Raw genomic sequence first — 25152 nt, 5'->3', positions numbered from 1 at the left:
TAAAAAAACGTTATTGAGTAGAAGGATGTGAGATTTAAAAAAAAAAAAAAACCAGCATCATTTCTGCTCTCAGGGAGCTTACAGTCTATATTATACAGGCATATTTTGAAATGCAGAAGAAGAAAGGAAGGGAGGAGGGCTCAGAAAGGCAAAAACTTGGTGACAGCACGTCCATCTCTGACTATATGAAACACATAACCAAAGGCATGACCATATATTCAGTGTCACTCTATTGCCCATCCTTCTCTGAAGGATGACCACACAGATAGATTCAGTCTGTTATTTCTTAGATTTTTACTCCTTTTTTATTGTGATGAGATTATCTTACTAGATTCTGAAATAAGAGACAAGGAATCTGTGTACTGAAAGTGAGCTTTTTTCTTTTCTTGCATTCCTATGCCAACTCCTATATACCTCCTTAAAATAGATATTGCAATACAGTTTCTTCTTGGTATCACAAAAATTATTTCAGGTGAAATGGTAAAAGTTGTAGAAAGTGTTGAAAACTCTAAATACTGTGTTAGGGCATTTTTCTATAGAAGATTTTCATTGACTTGTGCTTGATGATAAACAATTTTGTAGGTATTTCCTCACTGAACAAATTACTTCCCACTCCCAAATTATCCATGTTTATGGGATAATTAAATTTCAAATGTTTGGAGACATTTTCATGTTATCTGCATGTTATCTGAATGGTAAGGTACCTTGGAAAATGAGAAACAGTCTTTTAAAAGAAACACTGTAATCATACATTGATTTTAAATGACCCTGTCACACGTGAAAACAAATCAGATTGTTGCTCTTAATGAGCTTTTCAATTTACTATTCAGTAGATCAGATAAGTGGATTTAAGAGGTAATGATCCTGTTTAGTACTCAAGCTTGACTGTCAGATCCTGGTAGTGGAGAGAAATCCCCAAGGACAAAAGCGTTGACACAGTTCTAGATGGGATAATGGGAATCAAAGCTAATGGATGATAAAAGGAATGGTGCAACTTACAAGGATAATTGTGGATTAAAGCACTGCCATGTGTCAATGTTGACTGTTTTCCTAGTATATTATTGGTCAGATCTGATGCTTTGAGAAACTGTTTTGACAGCAGAGCACAACAGACCTGCCTGCCTAGCTTCCTCCTCTCTTGAATGCCAGGAACACATTAGGAAAACTTCCTTGTAGGACCCATTGAATTAGCAAGTACATTTTTTAATATTAAAACTTTTGAAATGTTTATAGTCACATTTTAGTTTTTATATTTTTATTATTCACTCTCAAATGAATAATAAAATGATTAAAACAAAAATTATATTATTTCTGAGTTTTGCCATAAAAATTGGCATTTATGAAGTCTTGAAAATGTAAAATTTGATTTTACAAAAGTCCACTGTAGTTATCATGTTGTCCAAAACAAGAAAAGTAACCAGGAAACATGTAAATACAGTAAGAAGAAAACAGGTGATTTGAGATAATGCCACGGCCCCATCCTTTCCAAAACCAATATGTCATAGAATTTATTATTCATTTTCATTTATCTGTATAAATTACCCTGTATACCATCAAAAAAGTTGTGCGTTGAGTTGTAGTAGAGCTAGTTTGAACATACCCATTCATGCTTTCATCTTTGTTAAACGAAAGTGCCTTTTAAATTCTAGTCACAGTTAAGGGCCCACAGTTTGTGGCCCTGAAACCAAGCAAGGGGGCAAATCAGGGCACACAATAGGGCATCTGACCCCTACTGTTAGTTGATTTTATAAAACTGGGCTTATTTTAAGGATCGCTTTTGACAAGGGTGTCACTAAAATAAAATTAAAGACAACTGCTAGAATCAATTACTAGATAGTCAAGCTGCTCTCTCTAGCTTTTCTTTTTCTGTTGTAATTTATGATTCTATGTATTTTGTCCATAGAATCCAATATATGCTTAATATGAAGAGCCATTTTTCATTCTTTGTGTAATATTCACATTATAATATAGTCCTAGTGGATCCACACCCTGTCTTCTTCTGCCACCACACATTAAAAATAGTATTCACTTGACAAATATTGCCTGAGGTGTAATATTAGGGACACAAAGAATAAGGCATAGTGTCACCCCTCAAGAAGCACTCAGCGTAGTGAGGGAGATTGACATCCAGTTACAGTGTAAAAAACAGCATGACAGAGGAATGGATCAGATGTTTGGGAACATAAAGGAGAGTGCAACTCACTGTGCCTAAGGCTTCAGAGGCGATGACTTTTGAATGACTATGAAGAGAAAAAGACGAAGAAGGCTGATTGAGGCAAAATGACCAGCACATGAACATGTAAAAATGTGAAATTGCATGAGATGTCTCAGTGATCTATCGGCATTTTATATGTGACTTGAGGTTGAGAGAAATGTGGAAGATGAGGTAGGTTGAAGCCAAGTTGTGAAATGCTTTGTGTGAATCATGCTGATACCAGATTTTCCAAGGGACCCAATTTGTATACTTCTATACATGAGAGCGGTTTTGCATCATGGTGAGCTTAGGGAAACTTTCCATTCTACATATCATGCTTCTTATGAGACCTCTTTGTGCTTAAAAGTTTGTAATTATTGAGGGTTATTGGTAACTAACTTCTCTAGGTTCTCTCTCCGTAGCTCCCTCTTTCCCCCAGACATCTTACAAGCAGCAGTGGTCACTCTAATCTTACAAGAGATGAAGTCCGACTCTCATGGACAAAGTCACGTATATATAATCATTGAAATGCTTTTCTGTAGGACTCAGAAGTCAGTGGGAAAGGCAGCAGGGATTTGAATCTCAATCTTCCTGTCTCTCTCTCTCTCTCTCTCTCTTCCCCAGCTTCTCCTCTCCACCAGTCAGCCATTCCTTCCTTCTCTCACCCTCTACACCCAACTCCTCCTTCTCTCCCTCTTTTCTATCCCTGTCATTCACTCTGTCAGCCTGAGAGACAGGCTATGTCTGACCTCCAGACACAGGACTCAGGTCGAAATCCTGGAACACAACCTGCTGGTTCAAACGGTGTTTAAAATTCAGATAAGAAACTTCTACAATGGCAGCTATCCTCCCCTCTATGACCCTATAACTCTGGGTGATTTATGTTGCCGCTGTGATTTTTATCTTACCTTATGACCTATGGTGGTATATCAAGCTGGTGTTCAGATATTAAAATAAAAAAAAAAATAAAAAAAAAAGAGGGAGTAGTAGCTATGCTGCTGTACGTAGGAAATAGGCAGCTTAGGAGAAAGGGAGAGAACACACTCACAGAGGATCAAATCACAGAAGAGAAATCCCATACAGCTGGTGTCTGGCAGGGTTAACCTGGAATCACACCAGAGCATCAGGGAGTACCGAGGTGTCAACCCACCTCTCAGCTTTGCCAGGCTGAAAGGGAGGTATTCCATTGGTTGCTAGTGGCATTTTTCCACTTGAAGTGGGATATGTATTTATAAGCTCAATGTGGCTTGGATTGAGACTGAAATATTGCACCCCAAACTCTGCAACCAGCACTCCCTAACTGGAAGCTTAGTGGATTCCCAGGCCCTGATGTTTTCAACAGAGAATCCCTGAGCTTGGGATTTCAGTGTCAGCTTGAAAAGTAAGACCCACCTCTATATTTGGGGAAGCTTAATTAGGTAATATTTGAGGAGAATTTCTATAAGCTCTTTAACTTCCTTTGGTTTTTAAATCCTTATTCTTATAACTGCCTTAAATAATCCTGAAATGGTTAATAGTTTGCCGAAATCTAGAATAGATGGAAAATTTTTAAGCGTTAGAAGCCTTTTGTTGAAGTACTGTACTTTCCAGCCCTTTTGATACCTACTCCCATCTTCAAGAAAGGGGTGGTCTACCACTTTGAGGGAAAAAAAAAATGTGTGTGGTGTGGTGGGAGTAAAATGGATATATGAGTGTGTTTGTGTATAAATGTTTATATATTTCAAAACAGGAGAGGTCTGTAGGAAAAAGCAAATTTTAAAAGTATAAGATTCTTTGAAAAAAATTCATTTGCTCTCCCACCCACTCCCTACTTCAGTGTGGATACAACAGTGCATTAAATCTTATGTTTGTTCAGTTTGAATAGTCTTTTGAAAATATACATTAATAATAAAGCTCTTAACAATGAAATGTTTTAATGCAGGTATATGCTCGTATGTCGGAAGTCTTAGGGATAACAGATGACAGCCACGTTCTAGAAACATTCATGACAAAAATGTGAGTTCTTGTTCTGGTCTTTAATTTTTCTGTTGTTGTTGTTTTAAATGTAATAGATCTTTTTATTGTGTTTAAGTCTTTATATATATATATATACTATATTTATGTTATTTATTATACTTTATATATATACTATATTTTATATACTACATATATACTAATTTTATGTATATACTAATACTACTATATATATACTAATTTTTTAAATAAAAGACTTTTTAAATTATGCTTTAGTTGTTAGAATGTTAGCATTGTTCTTCATTGAAACTTAATTTCACATATTGAAAACTCATCATCCAAAGGACATTGTAATTTGTCAGGTTTCCATACAATTGCAGTGTGCAGCATCCGATGATGACTTTCATAGATTTACAGACATTCACTCTTCAGATCAATTGGGCAGCATTTTTTTTTTAACTTTAAGAAGGAAAACACCCAATTTCAAAGACCACGTGAAGAGATTATTGCAAATTGAAATCATTGAAAGAGGTCTGATAGGACATGCATTAGTTCTAAAAGGAACCTATGGCTAGCAGCATGTTCATGGAAACTGGCCTTATATTGGACTTATCATATGAGCAGAATAAAATAGTTTCTAGTCATGGACGTAAGGTTGAACACTTAGCCAGACTTGTATGCCTCCACCTGGCACCCCACTTTATCTATATAACAGACAAAAAACACTGTCTTGATTGCAGAGAACAAAGCTAGATAAACAATTATGGTCATAGGAAGTGAGTTTTGGAGCCACAAATTGGTGGTTCATTATTTGGCGGTAGCAGTGAGCCTCTATTTGGCTTTCTTTGTTACTCCTGCTTTTCCTCCCTAATATGTTTTGAGTACAAACTTGATGTTTTCCTGTGAAACACTTAGACAACTTTTTAATTTACAAAACTAAATATATAGAATCATATACCATTTGGAGAGCAATATTCATTGTAGATTGTATATAGTTTTGAATATGCTATAAAAGAATAGCAAATGTTTTTGAGCCTGTTTTTCACTTTCAAAATACTTATGACTTAGGTAATCAAACTTGCCTAAATGTATGTGTATTCTCTGGTTCTCCCTAGACAAGCAAATATCTTACTTATAATTAAAGACTTTCTTTCATATTTAGTGTTACAAACCTTAAATACTGGGGAAGATGTGAGCCTGTAATTTCAAGGACTCTTCAGTTCCTAAATGACCTTTCTGTTGGATATCCTTTTCACTGTCCATCTGACATTATGTATAAACAACCTACGAAGTGCATTTAATTAGCCAGGCATTTTCCTTGTTTATAATTTTTGAATTTTTTTAATAAAAAGGCTTTTTATTTAGCCTTATCTGTAAATGCATGTTTTTGAAAGGGTTTAGTTATATACTATGAAGCATTTAGTCAGAATCCCAGTTGAATTTATATGGACATATAGATTTCTAAGTAGTTACATTTATACTCACTGAGGCAAATAAATGGTTATGTAAGAAAGTATGCAACCACATGTATTTAAGTTTATTCTTGTTTGTAATTGTCAGAAATTCTTGTTCTCAAAGAAAGCATGTAACTTAATTATAAGGAGTTCAAAATGTTATAAAAATAATACCTTATAAAAACTGAATTCCTGTAAGTAAATATATCTCTAATATTCTTCAGTTGAAGAGAGCATCATTTTCATTAGTTGAAAGGCACAATGGAGTAATACTAAGAAAATGATAAGCTTTTTGACCACTTCTTTGATTATTGGCCCTACCAAATCAACATCTAATCAAATCTAAAATAAGATTTCCCATTATACATTAAATGTTTAGATTTCTCTGTCTAGTAGATTTTTAAACTTCTAAAACCAAGAATCATCCTTTCTTATGAAATTATAGTTGACAGTATTGTCATATCTCTAACAACTAGAGAGAATCATGTAGATTTTCTTTTCTACATTAGCTATCAAGTATATAGGACTTGGGAAAGATAAGTGTTGAATTAGTTAATCACTAAGATTAGTTGATCTTTTAACATGAGGACAAATTCTGAAAATGGTGGCATTGGATGGAAACCTTTAATGTAGGTTCATTCCAGGAATATGTTTATGTTAGTTAAGTTTAAAATTGTATTCCTTGGTAAACCATAAAAGATTTCCAAAGTATTAGACACCCACTTTTGTGCTGGAATTTAATATGCAACTTTTTATTGGAAAATAATCGTCCTTGTCTGGCAAAATCCACCATGCAATATTTCTGTTAGTAGGTATAATGCAATAAAGACAGGGAGGGCTATTTATCACTACAAATTTTGAGGATTTCAGGATTCTTTTTATTATTTTAATATATTTCTTTGATATTAAATCAGAAAAATGATAAATTACACCTGTCCAGGCTGTTTTTCCTTTTTACTGGAAAGTGATGTACAACCCAATTCCAATGGTCATTTGGCTTTTTAAGATACGTATTTTTTCTTATTAAAAAAAAACTCAACCCATATTTTTTTCTAATAATAATGCTGAAATACTCTTTATTTCCAACATATGAAGTGGTTTATAAGTACTTCCTAGTATTGCAAACTCTGGCCTTTTCACAATGAATTACTTTGAGAGCATATTATCTGCAAAGAAGCCTCAGTTATTTTGTAGCGTATATCTATTGTTTAGATTTACCCCATTTTTTAGGTTTAAATTGATATTTAGTACAAAATTAATTTGATTTGTATTATTGTAGTGTAATTTGCATAATACCTAATTTATTTTGTATCTGCTATTTAAGATCTTTTTCCTATCATATTAAACCTGTTATATATTCTTTAATTCAAATATTATAGCCTTTTATTTTACATGGTGTTTATTGCTTTTGAGTTCTTCTTGAAGTGAATAAAAAAAATCATATTTTCAGAAAATTTACTAGATAAAAGTTTAAAAGCTATAATATTTTAAACCAGGGGATGGGAATGATTTCAACATGGGTACATTGATTTATATTTTTTAGCAATTATTTCAAGTTTGCATATTTAGAAATATATATTAGTTCAATTTGATTTCAGTGCTCAGTTATTTGAATTATAAATCATTATGTCCCTTCTAGCTGATCAGTCATGAAATATCTTGAATTCATTTACATAATGGAATATGTGAGTGGTGTATCTGTTTTAGTGCAGTTACTGGTTACCTAATGCATGTTTTGTTGTTTCAAATCGATTTCTTTATGATAATGTGTTTTTCAATCTTGATTTTAAAGCAATATATTATTTCTATATTAGGAATAAGATGACATTCTTCAGCAATAGAAACACTTATGCATGTGAATGGAAACTGTTTAGGTATTAATATTCAAAATATTTTTATTTAAAATCTCAGAAATAAATGAAAAGCATATTATCTCACTATGAGGTTTTTTTTTAATGTTCTTTATTTATACTGCATGTCTTCAGATACTTTTTGTTTTATTTTTTTCTATTTAATCTGCTTCGGATGAACCTTACTCAGTGTTTATGGTGCTCAAAGCCAGTCTCTGAACTTTGATGTTTTTTTTTATCTGACCACTTGTTGCAAATTGAAATCATAGAAGACTCCCATTTTTAGGAAGTATTAAAAAGCCTTCGATTGCCTTAAAGCAGTAGTCTTAGACATTAGTGAGCATCAGAATGTGAGTGCTTGTTAAAACACAAATTGTTAGGCCCCACTCCCCAGAGTTTCTATTTCAAGGGTTGTTAGACCTAGGTATGAGAATTGCAGTTTTCACAAGCCTCAGGTAAAGTTGGTAGCTCTAGGACTGTACTTTGAGAACTTCTGCCTTTAGGTAGTTGGAAAGTAGACCTGCACTGTATGCCCTGAGCAGAAAAGTCTGGTACATGGCTCACAGACACTTCTTCATAGGACTTCTTAAGACTCACTAGACTTGCATTGTTAGAGATAGGCTAGTTACTGAATAATGCTATGGGGCGTGTGGGAGGTTGCCATTACATAAGTCTCCACATTGTAACTGGATGGCCTGCTGCATTTTACCACAGAATTGCTATTTACCAAATTTGACATTTTTCAAATTGGTAAGATTATTGTTATTTTAAAATCCAGTGACCTTTTTGACAGAAAGTTTATGTTTTCCTGTCAGATTCATTACATAGGTATTTATAATAAATTTAGCAAATGCATTTGAGTAACCGTTTAACATACTCTATATTTTCAAGACTAAATTCCAAGAATTTCTGATTCTAAATAGCTTTTTTGAACAGGCACAGAGCTGAAGTGGCTCTATACAGGGCCAGGCCTCTATAGTCAAGTTCAGTACTTGGGGATCTTTTCCCCTCTTTGAAATGTTTTCTGATCAGAAATTTTAGTTTCTGTCTAAATGGAAAAGGGGTGAGATTGTTCAAATAATTGGAACAAGGAAGCTCCTGGGAAAACTGGAGAGACAATAAGGGTCATACAGAGCAATCACATAAGCCTACTTATTTTAAATGCTGAAAAAGAATTTTTTCAAAATGCTGTTTGTTCGTTAATCATTATTTCAAGTTTTTATTCTTTTGAAAGATAATTTATCAGTATTTCTACTGCAATTCATTGTTTACTCAGATTTGTAGCAGTTAACATGTTCCCCTTGGGTTTCAGAAAGGAAATTTCATTCTCTATCAGGCCCTCTGTTGGTAGCTGGCCTTTATTACATAATCATCGAACATTCGAGAAAAGTAAAAATATCTAGCTTTTTAAAATCAGACTCTATAAGAGTGTTCCCCGTTAGTTTATGAATTTATCAAAACTTTTTTTTTTTTAACCTTATTGATACTGTTAACCTCAACAGTTCTCAAGATTAACGACTTCTGCATGTTATTGCAAGACTACCTACATAATTTGCAGGGCCCACCTCATAAAGAAGAATGTGGGGTCACTGATTCAAAAATTATTAAAAATTTCAAGACTTTAACAGCAGAGCATTAAACCATGAAGAGACTTTCCCAAGCACAGGACCTCCTATGCAAGTGTACAGCCCACATGGCTGTGGAGCTGGCTCTGGTTTTGTGTGATACAAAGAAATAATTCCTTCCATTTGACTTCGGACTGACTCTCTAAGGTTATCCCTTTAAGTTCTTGTATACCAGAATTTGATGAATATAAGACTCATCCATATGCATCATAAATCTATCTACTAATTTATTTCAGTCATTTTTGTTTTTGCAAGCCAGAGAATCTATTTTCTAGTCATTTTCATTTTTGCAGGCCAAAGAATCTATTTTATTTTATTTTATTTTATTTTATTTTTTTTTTTTTTTTTTTTTTTTTTTTTTCCTTGAGACAAAGTCTTGTTCTGTTGCCAGGCTGGAATGCAATGGCATGACGTCAGCTCACTGCCACCTCCGCCTCCTGGGTTCAGGCAATTCTCCTGCCTCAGCCTCCTGAGTAGCTGTGATTACAGGTGCCCGCCACCACACCCAGCTAATTTTTGTATTTTTAGTAGAGACAGGGTTTCACCATGTTGTTCAGGCTGTTCTCAAACTCCTGACGTTGTGATCTGCCTGCCTTGGGCTTCCAAAGTGCTGAGATTACAGGCGTGAGCCACCATACCGAGCCCCTAAGAATCTATTTTCTATCAAAGTTATTTGATGACCATGATAATTTTATTTTTCAACCCCAAACCTTTCCCAGCTTCATGTGTCTTTTTTTGCTTGCTTTTTTAAGTATAATAATCAGAACTTCACCCTTATCTAGAGTTAACATTTAGTAAGAATAAAATAGTGATTTTTAAATTTAATTCCTTACTCATCTTGAATCTTATTGGCCTCTTTCAATGCAGCAAATATTTATTAAGCATTTGCTAATTACAGGGCAAAAGGACAAATAAAACACAGACACTGCCCTCATGGATTTTAAATTCTAACAGAATTGACATGGATTCCAAACTTCCTTTTCTATATTTCTCCAAAGAGCTTAAAGTCAATTATTTTATTAATATAGTTTCTTTTTTTCTGCTTAAATTTAACTCAAATAAATTACATACTGATTTTCTGAAAATCTATATATTAAGAATAATGTGGGCATGTGATATCATGATATGGCTAATTTTAGGGAGCCCCTTTTACTCAAGGTCATTTAGACATAAGCTTATAGATAAACCATTAAGTATGCAACTTTTAAACGTACCAAGTAATGTGTAAACCAGACATCCTCATCTCTGTTTCTGACCTTCTCACCATTGGGGTACAAATCCTGAATGTGGTAGGTGTCAGGAAAGGGTAGAGGATGAGCAAGAAGGCAAAGGGCAGGAATGAAACAAGGGTGAAGGATGAAAGTAAAATAGTTTATGTCTGTTACAGGAACTATTTAGCAATAAACAGTAATATTTCTGTTTTTGTGAAACAATATTAAAACGCATTGCTTTATTTTGCTGAATACCACCATCTCCAGATGGTTTGTGAAAATGTTAAATAAAACTAGTTTCAGCTTCCCTCCCTCAGGCATACTTCTATTAACATTTTTTGTAGAAAGAAATGTTGATTTATTTCATTGTTTTCTGTCTCTATGAGCCATGGAAAAGTCATTCCATAATTTATCTCCTCTGCTTCTTTGTATACTAGAACCAGGTATAGAATCCTCCGTATTCCTGTTCTGTAGCCCCTTTATTTAGACTGTCACCAAGTTCTTTAGATTTTTGTTTCACAAAATTACCTGCCTTGAGTATTGTTTTGATCTGATCATTTCTCTTCCCGAAAGTCCACAATCACTTCCACTTGCTTCTTAGGTCCAGCAAAATTATTGACTTGAATTTGAATCCTTTGACGGTACTTGACTGACTGAGTTCCCATAGCTAATTTCCTGGTCTTCCATTCGACCACAATTTGCACTTTATACTTGGGCCAAGGAAACTTCTTTTACTTACCCCTGGCCACCCTTCGTTAACTTTCAGGGAATCACCACATATGCCACTCTCCCGCAGTTGACACCTTGTAACTCAACTAGGTTTCTTCAGGTTTTCAGTCTTGGCCAAAGACATTTTTTCCATTCTTTTATAATTTCAAAACTTCACACAATGGGCATTTAGAACTTACTGTTACCCCTTCTGTTGAGTGACGAAGCCTTAAGTCTTGTTCCTTGTAAATGATCACTGTATTAGTATCCTTTAAGATGCTTCACCTTGGTTTTAGCTATTTGGCTTTTTTTAGCCTAGGAGGGTTCATGAACAAAATTCTGCTTTTGAAATAACTAAACGTAATTTCATTTACTATACTTAATTTATACTTCATTTACTATACTTAATTTCATTTACTATACATATAACCTAAGAACAGCAATTTCGGATACATAATATTGTCATCTGTAAACTTTATTCTATCATCACGATCTAACTCTGTCTGCAAACAGTATCGATGAACATGTATGGCTCTTAAATATTTGCCCAGATTCCAGTACGATTACCCACTCTCTTGTACCTAGTGAATATCATGGATCTACTACACTACGATAATTCTAAATCAAATTTTTTCATATCTTAACACCTTTGTAAATAGGATATATCTTAGAACTGATGGTATTTTAAGTACTTTTTCTTAGTAGTACGTAAAATGGTGGGGGTTTTTCGTTTTGTTTTACATTCAATGGTGTTTTAGATTTGATGAAATACAGTAAATACTCAGAAAAGGCCTGATACTGTGAATTGAAGTCATACTTGGTTTTACTGTGTCGAGCAGCTACTGAAGTGTGTAGTACTTCTGTAACCTAAGAAAGCAGTTTATTCTCCATTTCATTATCCTCCTTTTCAAAGGATACAGACTTTCAGAATTTTCAGCTGTCTATAACCTACACCATTCTTTCCTTGTTTTTCTTCATGTGTCATGCTAGCTACCAATAAGACTGTCTTCACTGTCTTCAGTGTTTTCATAACCACATGGCTAGAGACAGGGATTTTCTAAGAATTTTGTTTAGTGAGTTACTACCAGCCAGATTGTAGCGTCTGCTCAATCCTGGATGTGATGCTGGCGTATTAATGAATTGGTCCTTCCTAAAATAAAATGTTTCCCTGTCCCTTCTGGGACCTGATTCCGATTTCAATTGTATTTCAAGAAGCAAATGATCTTTGAGGAGAACTACCCTTTAAAATCAAGCGGATCTGATATAGCCTAGTGAAAAGAGCCTAGGCTTTAGAGCCAGACAGATCTGCATTTGAGTCTTGACTTTTCTGTTTACATGTTCCATATGTGACATTTCCTCTATTAATTTTACTCACCCTCAAGACTCCTAGTACTATTGCTGCTATTACTGTTACCATCATTACCAGGTTTACTGCTAAGAGATGTTTTGAATAGACCTCTGAAATCTAACCTAGTGTTACCATAATTTATCTAATGCTCCCACCCAGCCAAAATGACACAACTCAGAAGAACCCGAGTCTCTTAGAGAAGAATAAGATCAGAGTGTAAAGATCATAAAGTTGATGTGTTCATTTGCCTTTTTTAACATTACAGACCCTCTTAAGAGCCATAACTGGCTTTGAATTGAATTTCTATAAGAGAACATAAATATTCAGGTGAACTCTCATTTTTTTCTTTATTGAAAAATATAAAAATCCATTCTTAATCATTTTTTCTTTAGAATGTAATTAAAAGGCAGTGAGGCTGGCCTTGGTGCAAAGTGCACAGACGCCGTTCTGCAGAAAATGTGTCTTTGACAGATGAGATTCTTCCTGTGAATGTTCTGTTTATTGCTTTCATAAATATTCTATTGTCAAAACATGACTTGCTGTTTATTAACAGCACTGACAGGAATATTCCTATTAATGGCAGCATTCTTATTACCCATAGACCCTGTCACTTTTAACTTTGCAATTTTAAGAGAATTCTATTTGGTAATTACTTAAGATATTTCCAAGTTTATTGATCCCACCCCTGTTTAACTGAGTGAAGTTTGAGTGGCAGGTCTTCAGCCCAGTGACTGACGCTGGGAATAATCATCAAATCTGCGTCTTTGGAGGCAGGGAAAAACTTGCTACCTGTCAGCCTTGATCTTGTTGCCCTGCAGCCTGCCAGAAAAACGCAGTACATCATGGCCAGGCATGGTGGATCTCTTGAGGTCAGGAGTTCGAGATCAGCCTGACTAACATGGTAAAACTTCATCTCTACTAAAAATACAAAAAAGTAGCTGGTCCTCATGGCCCATGACTGCAGTCCTGGCTACTCGAGAGGCTGAGGCAAGAAAATTGCTTAAACCCAGGATGGGGGTGGAGATTGCAGTATGTTGAGATTGTGCTACTGCCCTCTAGCCTGGGCGACAGAGCGAGAGTTCATCTCAAGAAAAAAAACACAGTGCATTGAGCACCGCTGAAAGCAGTGCAACAAGGAAAATGCATGAATGTAGTCCCTGCCCTTAGAAAGTTTACTAATACTGATACATGCTAAAATATATATGTATATTTTAAATAAGTATGTATATGACTAAGCCAAACATACATGTTTCATATGCAACTGGAATGGTTGCTTTGGAATCAGAGGACTTGAATATAAATCATGCTAGTTGTTTATCTTTTGAAAAATAATTTAATTTTTTAGTTTATTTTCTTATATGAAAAATAGGAGTGATACTATCATGAAATTGTGAAAGTTAGCCTTGCAAGTTGCACACGTTCTGTAAATTGCCTACATCTTTCTGTCTTTTTCCCCAATTGATAATTGGCAAAGATATTTGCATTATCTGATCCTCAAAACAGTCCTGTAAGGTAGCTTGGGCATAGGTTTCATCCTCATTTGTTGGAGAGGGGAAACTAAGGCTGAGACAGGCTAAGCTTATTACCTGGATTCATTGAATGGTATAGTCAAGCCCAGGTCTCATGACTCATGTTCCAGTGTGTTTTCCACTCTTTGATACCCACGTCTGAATGATTAAATTTTAGAATTAGGCTTTTCAGTGCCCCTGTGCAGAGGCAACAGACTGAATCATATATTTGGAGATGGTGTGAAGGAAAAAGAAAGCCAGTGTTTTCCTTGTAACATGCATAGAGCCATTTGAGATTATTACAGCCTTCAAGAAAGGCATGAGTAGGTATTAGGGAATGGCCAAGAGATGCCCTAGCTGTGGTAGAAAACACGTGACTGTGGTAGAGTAAGAGAAGAAGGTGTTTGCATACTGAGTAGATGTGTTTAGAATCCACATCACACCTGAAATTACTTAGGCCTTGTATTCATATTTCTGATTTCTGAACTTCATGCTCCTTCTAAGTTGAACTGTGAAGGTGATAATGTGGTACAGTAGAAAGAACGTAGCCTTTGGAGTCAAACTGCAGTTCAAATCTCAGCACTGTCAGTCCATGGCTGTATAATCGTGGGCAAGCAACTTAATTTCTCTTAGCTCCTGTTTCATTATTTATGAACTAAAAATAATAAATAATACTTAGCAGTATAATTGCGAAGATTAGGTGAATTAACATATGGAAAATGCCTTTTACATGCTAGGCACTTGAGAAATACTAGTTCCTTTAAGCTGTCCTTCTATACTTGATGACATGCAGTCTGCTATATCCTCCTAATTATATTCCAATCTTAGATTTCTACTAACAGAGCTTACTATTTCTTAGAATTGAGTAATTTTCTCTTTTTTGATAGCCTATTATGGGTCTTTTTAATTATTTTGTTATGAAATAACATTAAGTAAGTAGAAGTTTGCAAGTTATACCCAAAATATAAAAAGGGGTCAGTTTTAATTTTCCACTATCAAGACTTTAATGGTAAAGGAGTTCTTGTCTTAATTATAAAATTCATTCTTTCTTTCCATAACTAGAATATGTATAAGATAGAAAAAGTAATTGCACTGGTTAATAATAGATTATCGTTCTTAACAGAAGGAAAGACGTTTCTATAGGAATGCTCTTTAGAAATTATATTTATTCCTTATAAGTAGAAATTGATGTCACTGCAGTTCACTATTACTTTGTGATTTATTACATACTGATATGACAAATATATTTCCTTAGATTCCTTAACTCTATTACCTATATCCTTTTAAAAAAACTTGTGAAGATAGATGCTGTGAAATTCATGCTAAAAAACCACACAGTAAGTCTTATTTCTTTAATTAACGAATAGAATTTTACAAATAGTTTAGGTAAAGCATTAGTAACTTTGATTACTCTTTTGCTTTCATTAGAGTGAACACTTCCCTTTTCTTGGCATCAGTGAGAGTTACAGTCTCAGTGACTTCAGGTGTCGAACAACCTTCTACACAGCGCTCACTCGCCTTCTGATGGTAGATCTAGGTAAGGTTAAGAATTTAAGTTCAGTAAATAAGGGATCAGCAATATGCTTGTGTGAGTAAAGAAGTGGAATACTAGTTGGTACAACATTTCACTTATTAGAATTCGCCATTTTGGACAGTTTTCTACAACCTTCTGAGATTTGAGTGTTCACTTATTAGCAATAGAGCCAAAGACAAATCTTTTTACTTAAGGTGGCATTTTTCACTTCACATAACACTTGCACTGATTTTTTATCTCACAATTTACTTTCTGCCTGTCCTTTGACACATTAATTATACTGCTATAAATCTAGGAATAATCTTAAACAGAAAACATTTACACACAAAGATTTTCATCGTAGTGATGTCTAAACTAGAGAAAAAGTGGAAATGATGTAACTGTCTAAACAGTAGGAAATGGTAAAATTATTACAATTACAATTCTTTGTGGCATGCCCACTTACTTATGGAATGATTGGCACTCAAAAAAAAAAAAATGAAGGTTTAAAGACCATGCAATACAGGAAATTTTGTATTACAGCATTAAGTGAAAACGCAGAGTGTTACACTGGTGCAGATGGTATGATCATGTATGTTGGGGATAGAGGGACAATACTTCAGAAAAAAATGGAATTTTTCAAAAATAGTTAGTACAGCCATTATGAAAAACAGTGTAGAGGGTCCTCAAGGAATTCAAAATAAAATGACTGTATGATCCAGCAATCCTACTACTGGGTGTATTTGTATCCAAAGGAAATGAAATCAGTATACCAAACAGCTGCATTCCCACATGTTTATTGCATCATTCTTCACAATAGCCAGCATATATGAAATCAACGTAAGTGTCCATCAACAGATGAATGGATAAAGAAAATGTGGAATATATACACAATGGAATACTATTCAGCCATAAAAAAGAAAAATTCTGCCATTTGCCATAGTATGGATGAACCTGGACGATACTATGTTAAGTGAAATAAGCCAGGCACAGAGGACAAATACTGTATGATATCACTCATATGTGAAATCTAAAAAAGTTGATCTCATAGAGTAGAATGGTGGTTACTAAGAACTGGGGACTTTGGGGTGATACTGGTCAAAAGATACAAAGTTTCAAGTAGATAGAAGGAATAAGTTCAAGAGATCTGTTGTACGTAAGTGGTGGCTATAGTTAATAACAGTATATTGTATTCTTGAAAAATACCAAGAGAGGGAATGTTAAGTGTTCTCACCACAAAAATGATAACCATAGAGGTAATACATTTGTCAGTTACTTACAATATGCCAATATATACCTCAAATATATTGCAGGTTAGTTCCAGACCATTATGATAAAGTGATACCTCAATAAAGCAAGTCACACGGTTTTTGTTTTCCAGTGCATATAAAAGTTAAACTTACTATGCTGTAGTCTGTTAAGTGTGTAATATCATGATGTAGATGAAATGTACATATCTTAATTTAAAATATTTTATTGCGGCCAGGTGCAGTGGCTCACATCTGTAATCGCAGCACTTTGGGAGACCAAGGCAGGTGGATCACCTGAGGTCAGGAGTTCAAGACAAGCCTGACTAACATGGTGAAACCCTCTCTCTACTAGAAATGCAAAATTAGCCAGGCGTAGTGGCGAATGCCATATAATCCCAGCTTCTTGGGAGGCTGAGGCAGGAGAATCACTTGAACCCCAGAGGCAGAGGTTGCAGTGAGCTGAGATCACGCCACTGCACTCCAGCCTGGGCAACAAGAGCAGAACTCCGTTTCAAAAAAATAAAAAATAAAAATAAATAAAATACTTTATTGCTAAAAAATTCTAAAATCATCTGAGCCTTCAGTGAGTTGTAATTTTTTTCCTGGTGGAAGGTCTGGCCTTGATATTGATGGCTGCTGACTGATCAGCATAGTTGCCAAAGGTTGAGGTGGCTGTGGCAATTTCTTAAAAGAAGACAATGATAAAATCTGCTGCATCAATTGACTTCCTTTCACAAAAGATTTTTCTGCAGCATACAATGCTGTTTGCTAGCATTTGACCCACAGGAGAATGTCTTTAAAGACTGAAGTCAATCCTCTAAAACTCTGCTGCCACTTTATCAACTAAGGTTATGTAATATTCTAAAGCTTTTGTCATTTCAACAATGTTCACATCATCTTTACCACAAGTAGATTCCATCTCAAGACACCACTTTCTTTGGTCATCCAGAAGAAGCAACTCCTCATCCATTCAAGTTTTATCACGAGACTACAGCAGTTCAGTCACATGTTCAGGCTCCACTTCCAATTATAGGTCTTATAGGTTGCTTGCTGTTTTAACCACATCTGCAGTTAATTTCTCCTCTGATGTCTTGAACCCCTCAGAGTCATCCTGAGGGTTGGAATCAACTTCTTCCAAATTTCTGTTAATGTTGATAGTATGACCTCCCGACTGAATCAGAAATGTTCTTAGTGGTATCCAGCATGGTGATTCCATTTCAGACGGTTTTCAGTTTACTTTGCTCAGATCCATCAGAGGAATCACTATCTGTGGCAGCTATAGCCTTACAAAACCTTTTTTTTTTTTTTTTTTTTTTTTTTTGAGCAGTAGACTTTAACAGTGGGCTTAAAATATTCAGTAAACCGTGCCGTAAACAGATGTGCCGTCATCCAGGCTTTGTTGCTCTATTTCTTGAGCACAGGCAGAGTGGATTTAGCATTATTCTTGCAGGCCCTAGGATTTTCAAAATGGCAAATGAGCACTGGCATCAACTTCAAGTCATCATCAGCATTAGCCTCTAATGAGAGTCAGCCTGGTCTTTGAAGCTTTGAAGCCAGGCATTGACTTCTTCTCTCTAGCTATGAAAGTCCTAGATGGCATCTTCTTCTAATGAAGGGCTGTTTCATCTACATTGAAAATCTGTTGTTTAGTGCAGCCACTTTGATCAATAGTCTTAGCAAGATTTTTAGTATAACTCACTGCAGCTTCTCCATCAGCGCTTGGCTGCTTCACCTTGCAGTCTTGTGGAGGCATCGTCTTTCCTTAAACCTCATGAACCAACCTCTGCTAGCTTCCAACTTTTCTTCTGCAACTTCCTCTCTCAGCTTTCATACAATAGAGTTAGGGACTTGCTTTGCATTAGGCTTAGGTTTAGGAAATGTTATGGCTGGTATGATTTTCTATACAGACAGGTAAAACATTCTTCATATCAGCAATAAGGTTGTTTCACTTTCTTAATGTGTGTTCACTGGCATTTTAATTTAATCACTTTAATTTTCTTCAATAACTTTTCCTTTGCATTGTTCACCTGGCTAACTGATGCAGGAGACCCAGCATCTGACCTATCTCAGCTTTTGGCATGCCTGTCTCACTAAGTTTAATCATTTCTAGCTTTTGGTTTAAAGTGAGAAATGTGTAACTCTTCTCCATTTCACATGAATACTTGGAGGCCATTACAAGGTTATTAATTGGCTCAATATCAATATTGTCATGTTTCAGAGAATAGAGAGGCCTAAGAAAGTGGAGAGATACAAAGGAATGGCTGGTTTATGGAGCAGCATACACAATATTTAGCAATTAAGTCGACTATCCTATAAGGGCACAATTTGTCGTGCCCCACAGCAGTTACCTTAGTAACATCAAAGGCCACAGATTACCATAGTAGATATAATAGTAATGAAAAAAGTTTGAAATATTAGGAAAATTATCAAAATATGACCCAGAAACACAAAGTAGGTTCATGATGTTGGCAGAATGACGCCAGTAGGACCTTGCTCAACTCAGTTTTGCCACAAATCTTTAATTTGTTTTTTAAAAAAGGTCAGAATCTATGAAGCACAATCAAACAAGGTAGGCTGATCTATATACTTCAAAACATCATGTTATACATAATAAATAACATAAAATTTATCTGTAAATTTAAAAATTAATTAAAAATGCTAAATGTTGACATTGGGTTGTAGCATGTAGATAATTTTCTCTATTTCTGATTATTTGAATTTTTAATGTATTTTATAATGGTAAAAAATAACTTATTTTTAAGATTTATTACTAAAAAGCTAAAGTTAGTGAGAAGTATTCACTGACAGACAGTACCTTAGGATGGGCACTTAAGCCTCTCTGTAGTGACCATGTTACTCTAGATTCCCATTTCTCATGTTTGAATACTGCAAGTTAGACCAGTTATATATGGGAGGGTTCAGCCAATGACAATATCATCCTTAGACAATATAATACCAATAATACTTTTTTCTTTTTCTCTTGCAATCGATAGATTAATACATCAACTTAAATATGAATTTTTTAAAACATTCATACAAACAGAAAAAAGAAAAATAATTTTATTTTGCACATAAAAGGCATTGAATTTGGAAATGTAAAGGGGGTAACCCCCTCTATGTTTCACACCGGTATTGTTTTCATGCTTTTTCACAAATAAATCATCAGAAAGACAAACTGCCAGAAGTTGAGAGAAATGCAACTAGAATGATGAAAGAGCTTAGTGGGATTGATTTCTAAGGAAAGATTAAAAGAACCATGTATGTATAACTTGGCTAAGTGACAACTAGGGCTGGAGGCAAAGAGAACTGTCTATAAATATTTGAAGAGTGTAAACCAGGCATGCAAAACCCAATCATCTGCTACCTTAGGCAAGTGGGAGATGCAACTCAGTGACGGCTTTTCACACTGCATGCTGGCCTGTGTCATCTCTTGGCTGCTGTATTGGCCAGAAGAGGAGCAGCCCCAGACTCTGTCACTGTCCTTCACAGTCATTTAGAAAGCGGGATGTGCTAAACTCTGAAGGCAAGACAAAGATAATCAGGCATACTGGGTCCTGGCCTCAAAGGGCATGTCTTCTTGCTTTTCCAGTTGTGCAAGCATTAAAGAGACCTTGAAACACTTGTCTGGACTTAATTTATTTCCCAGGCCTTAAAAATGCTCTTAGTAACACTGTCACACAGAGTGAAAGAAGTGGGGAGACCGAAGTTAAAGAGAAGTATCTGGAGGAGAGTTTTTAAAACTAGGTCCATGGTACTCGCGTTTTCAGAACCTGGAAATGGAATGAGTTAACATTTACTTTTCGATATGGTCATCACAGATATGGAACCCGCTATGTATCTGTGGTAGGTTAAACAACAGGGTAGCACAATCAGAGCCTGCAGACAGCCCCAACTCAGTATTCACAGTACTACTGTGCTTGTTACTGCATTGATAATTGATATTCATGATGATTCCCAGAAAGACACTGCACACTTTTTGGAAAGCAAATTTGCTCTTATTTAGTATTGCTTAGTGAAAACTAGGAGGTATGGGAAACGGAAATAAACACATATAATTTGAATAATTGGATTTCATTAGTTTCCCCAAGATTCTATTCTTTTGAAATATTTAACCCATAACAATATAAAAGATAAATTCATGTTTTTAGTTCAAAGTTGTTTTTTTTTTTAATGTAAATATCTGTTGCATTACAATCACTTTTTAGACACCTTGAGAGAAACAGAAAGAGACAGGCTGTGGTGGAAATGCTTGTTGCATGGTAGTGCACAATATAGGTCAGCTGAATCTGGATATAAATAAAATTTTAAATCATAGTAGCTACCCTCATAGAACTTCTACATGTTTGAAAAGAAACTCCTCCTTATTTATCAGTGATTTTTACTTTTTAAAATAATTAAATGTATATGCTAAATATCAAGTTATGATTGAAAGCATCAAGTATGATTTGTTCTATAATTACAAGAGCTTCTTTCTCTTGTTAAAAACCAGAGCTATTCTTCCCCAAATATGTTGAACACCTTCAGCGTATGGACTATCTATTCTATATTTTTCTAGCACCAGCCAGTCAAGAGTCTTTACATTGCAGATGCTCAGTAAATACTTGTTGAATGAATAACAAACAAGTATGCAGTAACCAAGATGCCATCGTTGCGGCTCCTGGAAGCAACTCTGACTGCCAGGTTCTTTCTGAAAGTAGCTCTGATCATTGGTCTCTCCAAGACAAAACACATCAGTGGCTGATTACTTTCACAAGTGATTAGCTACACTTGACCACTCTTGTGCCCGATTAGTCTCTTGTTGCTCTCTGTTCAAAGTGTTATTACTTTATAGACAATGATTTGTTGAGTATTGTTGAACACAGTTTTTATTATTTGAAGCCTTGTCTCACAAACTAGGTTGACTGGAACATGGCTGTCAGAATTTCCGTGTATATAGCTTGATAGTTTTCTATTGTGTGTTCATTGTCATGGAAACAAGAAAGAAAAAGATAGTGCCGTTGTCAAGAGCAGCACAGATTCATATGTTAAATGAAAAAAATAAAAACATTAGATAATGAGAATAGTTCTCAAAAGAAAAATGAAGATAAACTTTTTATATCACTGATTTTGGAGAGGGGGAGTGGGGATAAGAATAAAAAAAAAATAGAAAAAAAACCCACCTACTTTCTTGCAACAGTATTGGATGTGAATCTTGGATGGAAATACAAAACATTGTAATTGAATCCTACAGAAATAAATTGCATATGTCTTGTGTATAAGCCATGCACATTGGAGTGATTAGAAAGGGGGAAAGAAATTGGGTGTCACATTAATTGGTATTTACTTTGAAATGCATTTTGGTTTCTACTCAATGATTTGCACTTCGTACGAATTTAATTAGATGCCATGTGCCCCAGGTTGTATTTCAGATGAAAATGGTGGTGGGGGTGGGGGGGGTTGGTAGTTGGCAAGAAACAGTTGTACCATTTTATCAAATTGCTTTAGCTAAACTAGACAAAATGTTCACTTGCATAAAGAACAGAATTGAAAGCATTTCATCATTAGAATGGTGGTGTTTCAAAACATGTGAGAGTCGTTGGCAAATTCTTTTGGTGTTCCAAGAAATTATCAAAATGAACGAAGGAAAATCCCTTCACATGCAGAAAAAAATTAGTGACCAACCATATGTACGTGCATGCTAGCTCTTCCAAGAATCACTTAAAGTTCCCTAGGTTATTTAAAATTAACTTGGTCGATCTAATAAACTAAAGGAAAGATAGTATTACCCGAGCCAGTAAATGGAGAACCTCTAGGGAGCTATTCGATATAAAATACTTGAATAAATAAAAACCTTCTATTTTGTTTAATTTGAATGCAGGTGAATTTAGTTGACAAACACTAAAGAGGGGAAGTGTGGCAAGGCGCTGTAACAACAGTTTTCATTTTGTGAAGGGCCAAAATTATTACTTGCAAATTTTTTTACCAGCCACAAATTTGGAAGTGCTCAGTGTCACCAGTGGTTGATTTTCCTCGGACATTTCATGATTGCATCTTCTATTGTACTCTTTAGATCAGAAGCACATGGATAGGATTTGAACGAGCAGTGCATTCCTCAGGTATTTAAACTCTGAGAAGCCGTCATATTTTTAATTACTGAGGGATACTAATATTAAAATGATGTTTATGGATGTAAAGAGAGAGTTCTATCTTTAGGGGTGAAGGTAGCGTAGTATTCATATACTTTGACTTTTAAGAGGTAATTGGCATCTGAAGCTATCACTACCTTAAATTTAAGAAATTTTAAGTAACAAATAGCTTGAATAACAAGGGAAGAGTATTCTAGAATTAGCTACTAAAGATAGAAGTAAAAATACAGAGGAAGGAAATTTTTTCTTTAGTAATAACAGTTAACATCTGTTTAAGAATATATAGTTTATGAACCACTTTCACAGGCATTATCCTTTTTGATATTCCATTGTTTATCTGTTAGAAAACAGGTTCAGGCCAGTCATGGTGGCTTATGCCTCTAATCCCAGCACTTTGGAAGGCCGAGGCAGGCAGATCACATGAAATTGGGAGTTCGAGACCAGCCTGACCAACATAAAGAAACCCTGTCTCTACTAAAAATACAAAATTAACTGGCCATGGTGGCACATGTCTATAATCCCAGCTATTCAGGAAGCTGAGGCAGGAGAATCGCTTGAACCCAGAAAGTGGAGGTCGCGGTGAACCGAGATCACGCCATTGCACTCCAGCCTGGGCAACAAGAGCGAAACTCCATCTCACAGAAAAAAAAGAAAGAAAACTGAGGTTCAGGGAAATTAAATGACTTGCCCAAGGTCAGTCATATAAGAAGTAGCCCTCTGACCACATGTTTTCATCCACTTTTAGTAAACTATTCGTCTTTCACCTTATCAACCAATTAAGAAACGTAACTTTTTTCCTTTGTTTTTATTTGAACTATTTGATACAAATGATTGATTTGGGGCTTGGGGCAGTGAAAGCAAAGGAGAAAGGATTACTTTCTAAGCACCTATGAAATAAACAGATAGATGTATGCTTATTGTTTGTGCTAGATAGGTATATAACAGTTTGATGGTCAGCGAAAGTCAAATGCAGTTTTTAAAGTTTGTTCTTATGTCTAATGATTGGCCAAAGCTATTTCTTCTCGTGGATAAAGGAACACAGAGGTGGATATCCCAGGAAGATTTAGCAAGTGAAAGTCTTGATCAAAAATAGCTTATAGATAGGAAGAATACATCAATATATTAACTGTGTCTATGACTTGGCAGAGATTATCTGAAAAATAGACATGGGGGGATGGGGAAGTGGGCAGTAAGGGGTAAAGAAGCAGCTGGAAATACTTAAAATCTATAATGAGATAATTAAGACTAATTAGCTGGCCCTGTAGGCAGAAAGCAGCCCATTAAGTCCAGATCCAGTTTTAATAACCTACCTGGTTTTGAAGTTAGACAGTCCAGAACACCCCAGGGAATGAGATGTTTCATGAGACTTTTAGGGTGAGATTCTTTGAAAATGGGTAGCGATAGTCTGCAGTAGGCAGTGTATTTTTTTTCCTGGGAACTAAAATAAACACTCTGGTTCCCTAGGGAGAGGAATTACAGGGAGCCTCAATTTTCTCATCTATTAAATGGAGAAAACTATATAAAAGAGTTGTCACGTGATTTAAATAAGATAAACATATGTAAAAGGGCCTAGAGCCATTGCTATCACAAAACAAGTTCTTAGAAAATATTAAGAAATGTTTATTGAGTGCACTATTAGAAGAAGCATTGGCTGCTGCTGGGACCTTAAAATGAGGCAAGCTTGGTGCTCTTAATGCCATCTACTCTGCCCTCAATATCTGGGGCTATTATTTTCCTGTAGAAGCACAATGTGATGACACTTCCCGGCACATACTAAAATATCCTGCCCTGCCTGAAGCCACAAGTCATTTCAAAACTAGCTAGAACTCCTAGGCAATTTAGAGGGAAACCGAAATGAAAACCAATTGTGGCCCAAGTTTGAGGGACCAGTTCAGCACATTTCTCAAAGTTTTACTGTAATACAACTTAGAAGTGGTTTTTTGTTTGTTTGTTTGTTTGTTTGTTTGTTTGTTTGTTTTGAGATGGAGTTTCGCTCTTGTTACCCAGGCTGGAGTGCAATGGCGCGATCTCGGCTCACTGAAACCTCCGCCTCCTGGGTTCAGGCAATTCTCCTGCCTCAGCCTCCCGAGTAGCTGGGATTACAGGCACGCGCCACCATGCCCAGCTAATTTTTTGTATTTTAAATAGAGACGGGGTTTCACTATGTTGACCAGGATGGTCTCAATCTCTTGACCTCATGATCCACCCGCCTCGGCCTTCCAAAGTGCTGGGATTACAGGCTTGAGCCACCGCGCCTGGCCCTAGAAGTGGTATCTTAATGAAGCCTTGCAAAACAGCAGATGATCTGGGCCTAGACCTGCAAAAGTCACCAGCTCTTCTGAGATCGCCCATTGTTACTGGGTTTTGAATGGATTATTTTCTTCGCCCAGTGCCTGTGTCCCCTTGCTTGTCT

At 35.6% G+C, this 25152-nt stretch overlaps 1 protein-coding gene across 4 annotated transcripts in view; it reads left to right on the top strand.

Moving 5' to 3' along the window:
* The window catches only part of RANBP17 (RAN binding protein 17), a 318395-nt gene that overhangs the window by 187455 nt on the left and 105788 nt on the right, over nt 1-25152 (top strand). For all 4 annotated transcript variants that reach the window (XR_012515307.1, XM_074390456.1, XM_039460716.2 and 1 more), the window contains 4 exons: nt 4116-4189; nt 5310-5390; nt 15125-15188; nt 15280-15388. Coding sequence is in view for 3 of the 4 variants with exons in the window: in XM_074390456.1 (XP_074246557.1) it covers nt 4116-4189; nt 5310-5390; nt 15125-15188; nt 15280-15388 (328 nt within the window). In the remaining variant the exon portion in view is untranslated. The remainder of the gene's footprint in view (nt 1-4115; nt 4190-5309; nt 5391-15124; nt 15189-15279; nt 15389-25152) is intronic.

The sequence above is a fragment of the Saimiri boliviensis genome, chromosome 20 (genome assembly GCF_048565385.1).
Source record: "Saimiri boliviensis isolate mSaiBol1 chromosome 20, mSaiBol1.pri, whole genome shotgun sequence".
NCBI lineage: Eukaryota > Metazoa > Chordata > Mammalia > Primates > Cebidae > Saimiri > Saimiri boliviensis.
The sequence above is the reverse complement of the archived record's forward strand: the minus strand, read 5'-3'. Positions and strand labels throughout refer to the sequence as shown.